General features: G+C 40.5%; 1 protein-coding gene across 1 annotated transcript; it reads left to right on the top strand.

Annotated features, from left to right (window-relative positions):
* Nucleotides 1–359: 359 nt before the first annotated feature.
* On the top strand, nt 360–3120 carry LOC110094300. Its single transcript, XM_020819496.2, has 2 exons — nt 360–2241; nt 2982–3120. The coding sequence occupies exons 1-2, from the start codon at nt 409–411 to the stop codon at nt 3081–3083; spliced, it is 1935 nt and encodes a 644-aa protein (XP_020675155.1). The 5' UTR covers nt 360–408; the 3' UTR covers nt 3084–3120.
* The last annotated feature ends 2133 nt before the right edge of the window (nt 3121–5253 follow it).

Here is a 5253-nt window from a genome sequence, read left to right on the forward strand (position 1 = left end):
GATTATAGTTGGGCAACAATAGTTGAAAGTACCGAAATTTGCTTACAATCATAGTTTGAAGACACGAGGAATTGAGGAAATCATTTCGAAAGAATTTAAAAAATTTATGTCACGAAGAATTAGGGGAACTCGCCAATTTGAGAGTTGAACTCAATAATTTATCACCCTTAGGTTGGAATCTACTGGTTTAATACAACTTATCTAATCATATTTCACAGCGCATAGTTTTTTTTTTTTTTTGAAGAAGAAGACAATAAGAATTAAAAATAAAAAAATTCATGACAGAATTGAAATTTTAGAGATTTCGGGAGGGTTTATGCAAATTAATCCTAATGATTATTTCCTCTAATCCTCGAAGTCTACTCCACCATTATTCCCGCTCTCCTGTATCTTCTTCTCCTCCGCCTAATGGAGCTCGTCCCTTACTCCTCTTCCCCAAACCCTAAGCCAACGTCTAACTCTGTCAGCCCCCCATGGTCGGAGATGTTCCATTCCGCCTCCCTTCGCCGACCGCCAGACTCCATTCCTTCCTCTCGACAGCCCTCCCCGCCTCCCCGCCAACCCCCCATCGCGGGAGCATGCGCCACTGCCTCTGCCCAATCGTCTGTCAACGAGGTACGCCTCTCCCTCTATATCTCGATGGCCCACGCAGGCCTTGCCTTCTCCCTTCTCCTTCTCTACGGTCTCTACCGTCTCCTCCATGATTTTATCCGGCCGCTCCAATGGGCTGTTCTCTGCTCTATCCCCCTTCGCGAGATCCAGGAAGTACTCTTCTCCTTCTGGTCCGATCCACTCCGCCATGGTCTCGTGCCGACCTGCCTCGCTGCCCCAGCCGCCATATTCCGCGCCTCCGCCGACACTCTCACTGACGTCCGCTCTCTCCTCTTCCGCCGCACCCTCAACAGCCGATTTGGTTTCAATCGGCTCCTCCGTTGGCTCGCCTGTTTCTGGCTCTTCCTCGTGTCCTTCGAACGGCTCGGTCCGGTTTCGCTTGCTCTTCTTACCGCCGGGCTTTTCCTGGCCGGGCCTACGGCCTCCGCCGTTCGATACGCTAGCTTCAATGCCGGCCGGCAATCCAAACACGGCTCCAGCTTTCTCACCGCAGGGATACTTAGGAATCTGAAAACCATCATCGCGATTGGGCTGATCGCTGGAATGATCCTAGGGTTCATCGCTGGGGGTGCTTTCTTTTCCTATAAGATTGGTCTTGAGGGTAAGGATGCTGTCATGTCCCTTAAATCCCACATGGAGACTAGCAACTATGCAGAAAAGATCGGATTCAAGCAGTGGGTTAATGAGAATGATGTACCTGGTCTTGTTGATAAGTATTCTGCTCAATTGTATGAGACTGTATGGGAACATCTTGATAATCTGGGAGCGCAGTATAATTTGACGGAATTTGTTAATGGGTTGCGACATTTTATGATTTCCCAGCCGGGAAATCTATCTGTAGATATTTCAACATCACTTGCAGGCTCTTCGCCGCACCCGTACACTGTGCAGTTCCAAACGTTGAGCGTTCATACTAAGAATCGTGAGTGGGGGGCAATTTATTCGGATGTGGTTTCCATCTTTCAGGAATTGATGGCCACCAGAGTGGATTTGATTGAGAAGGCTAAGGGGTTTGCTTTCCAGGGCATGGAAGTGGCAAAACAAGTGTTGGCTAGTGGCACTTCGGTTCTTGGTGGGAGCGCAAACTTGATGTTTTCTGTTGTTCTGGCAATTGTTTCTGGTGCAGCAGAAGTATTGAATTTTGTCTCCCAGTTGATGGTCTTTCTCTGGGTTTTGTACTATCTCATCACCTCGGAGTCCGGCGGGGCGACAGAACAAGTCATGGGCATGCTTCCTATCACAAAAACAGCAAGAGATAGATGTGTTGAGGTGATCAACCATGCAATTAGTAGTGTTCTATTGGTCACTGTTAAAATTGCCATCTTTCAAGGTTGCCTAACTTGGCTTCTGTTCCGCTTCTGCTCCATACATTTTGTGTACATGTCGACTTTGTTAGCCTTCATTAGTGCATTGCTTCCTTTATTACCACCTTGGATATCATCAATCCCTGCTGCTGTCGAGCTCTTAATGGAAGGGAGGTATATCTGGGCAATTGGATTGACTGTGGTGCACCTTATGCTGTTGGATTATGGAACTTCAGTCATTCAAGAGGATATCCCGGGATATAATGCTTATCTTACTGGTCTGAGCATCCTTGGCGGCATGACATTGTTCCCCAATGCTTTAGAGGTAAAGTTCTACTCTTGCTTATCTTGTTATCAGATGCCTTTTCAAATTGTTCTTTATAACCGATATTTGAGAACATATTGGTATTGCAAATTTGTATGACTAGGATATATATTCCTATTGTGTATTTGTTTTTTCTTTCCGGAGCAATTAGCTGTGAACCATTATGTTGGGGTGAAAGCTTGTTGCAGTAACTTGCTAGTTTCACATTCTCACTGTATTATGATCAATTTGGGCATTCAAAGTATGGAGTTCCTACCTACGTAGCTAAGCAGACCTTTGTGTGCTTTTCTGGGTTTTTTTTTTTTTTAACGGAATGTATACTTTAGTTGCTTAGAAAACAGAGAATTGTGTCAGTTATTCTCTTGCAAAACCTTTTTATTTTGTATTATTCTTGAAGTAGAGCGTGTTATGTTGGAGAAATTATTCCGTGCGGAGTCCGGACGGTAAGTTACCGACATATGTGAGTGTACACAGTGTATATAAATACTGTGTACATTCACATCGGGACGGTTCCTTACCATCTGGATTCCGCACGGAATAATTTCTCATTATGTTGCCCTGTAAAGCTTACATAAAGTTTGGATGGTATGGCACTGAGATGATAATACTTTTTAGTCATACTTAAATATGCCCATATCTCAGAACTGTTCATGTGGCTTTTGGGAAACTGAAGATTCAGCTATTATATTCTCTGCACCAATCCTGAACTCAACCATGTTTTTTGCTGTTTCAATCAACAGGGAGCAATAATGGGCCCTTTGATAATGACTATTGTCATTGCTATGAAGAACCTGTATGCTGAGTTTGTGCTGGATGATTCAGAACAAAGCAAAGCAAAGTAGACGCTCATTTGTAATTTTTGCAGATGATGTTCGCCCCGCTAGGTGAGGTGTTTTGTAAGCAATCCTCTCTCTCACCTATTGAATAGCTAATGCTATTTACTAATCTAAATTATAGGAATTGTTTTGTATGATAATAAGTTATATTCTATAGATTTTGGTGGATTTGTATCATACGATTGTTCCGTTCATGTTTTTGCAAGTGTTGAGGTAAATTTGTGGATTATGATTTGTGTGAATAAGTATGTACCAAGTAATAAACACTTTAGTGTCAGTTGTAACTTTCTCCCTCATGGTTTTATCTTCATAAATATGGCATTAGCAATTTTTAATTAGGCAGGGTGCTGTTTAATTAGTCTGCAATGCTTTCTTTTCTTTCTTAAATGGAACTAATACACTAAGCTAGTTCTGTATTGTTTTGTGTACAAATTGAAATGAACCTAAATAGTTTTTTACTCATTTACAGGATTAATACAGGCTATGGAGCAATGCTAGTTGATACAAAAGAAAAGTTAGTATACAATTCGTTATAATTTTGCTTTGTTTTGTAATTGTAATAAGTAAAAATAAAACTTGGTTAGGTATTTTGAAAGAAGATTAGAAGAACATGCTTTTTTTTTTTGTAATTTTTGCAAATATTTCATAATTTCTTTGTAGTGTTGCTTGCAATTTCAAAAATTAGAGATGCTTTGAAACTTTTTCTCTTACACCCAACAATCTCCTATTACACTCCATTTTCTTTTGATTATTGTGGAGAGCATTTCGATAAACTATGAAATAAAATAAAATATCAGGAAAAATATTTTTGGGCCATTGGGTGATTGCCTTGTTTACAATTTATGTGAATAAGCTATATATTGGTCTTAGTTTTTGTTTGGTGCAACTTTTAATCATTATTTTTTCACTGCTTTCAAAAAAATTTTATATTATAAAGTTGCATTAAAAAGAAGCAAAAAAGTTATCCTAAATGAAACCTTAGCATATCTTTTTTACTTATTTCTAAAACAATTTTTAAGTACAAAACTTTTTTAAATTAAAAAAATATTATACTAAGAAATTGTTTCAAAAAACAGGAAGCACGGCATTCCAAATAAGCCTTAGTTTTAACAATAGTAGTCTTTTTTCTTCCTACATTTGCTTGCTCATAGCTCCATTCATTGTTTTCGTAAAGGGTAAGGCTTCGTTTTGGATAGTTTTTTTTTTTACTGCTTCTTAATTTGTATATTAAATGTTGTTTTAAGTAGTAAAAAAATTGTCCCAAACAAGCCATGAGTATCAAACCATCTGCTAAATAAGTTGCAATTCCTCTATTTAATTTGAGGATCAAATTTTTATTATATTAGATGATTTCATTGGATTCAAAAAAGTTATTTCACCTTATCTGGTTAGCTTTTTCTAAAGGAATAGTAAGAGTGGCTGTACACTCTTTTGGTTCCAGGGACAAGCTGCCTAATGGTCCCCCATTCAATAAATATATATTGACAGGAAGCAAAGCTCAGTTCTCTTGCTGTTTGATGTGATACTTTTCCAAATTAGAATTTATATGATGGCGGGTCCTTGATGTCTGTCCTATTCATTTACGTGGGTTATGGATAGCACATGCTTGTGGCTACCCTTTAAAGTTGTTTTTTTCTATTCGGGGATTTGCATATGTACCATTGAATTTTTATGAAGAGTAAATTTGTAAGTAACTATTGGGGGTCCATAAATAGTGTAGATTGAGTTGAGCTCTCGATAAGCTAGGGTTTTTGGCGCTTCTCCCCCTCTGCCTGCACTGCCGTCTTCCCGGGAGAGGTCGCCCTCTCCCGGACCTCCCCCCATGGCTCTCAATACGGCTGATTTCCCTCGTTTGGGCTCCTCCATTCTTGGAGTTCCTGCTCCCTCCCACGATCGCTCTTACGCAAACAATTTCTCCGACAGCACTCCCCCTTCTGAGGACTTCCCGATGTCCTTTGTTCCACCTAAACCGATGCTTTCGTTTGTTGCTGGTGATCTCTCCGAAGGCGCCTCTCTCTGGTCGCTGTCTTTGGTCAGCTACTCCCTTGGTCCGCGCCCATACTATGAACGACTGCTTGCCGCTATGAATAAGGTTTGGCAGTTGAAAGGTTCAATATCTCTACTCTCCCTAGCTAATGGGTTTTTCCTTATCAAGTTCACCTCTTGGGAAGATTAC

Source organism: Dendrobium catenatum, unplaced genomic scaffold, assembly GCF_001605985.2.
Source record: "Dendrobium catenatum unplaced genomic scaffold, ASM160598v2 fragScaff_scaffold_830, whole genome shotgun sequence".
NCBI lineage: Eukaryota > Viridiplantae > Streptophyta > Magnoliopsida > Asparagales > Orchidaceae > Dendrobium > Dendrobium catenatum.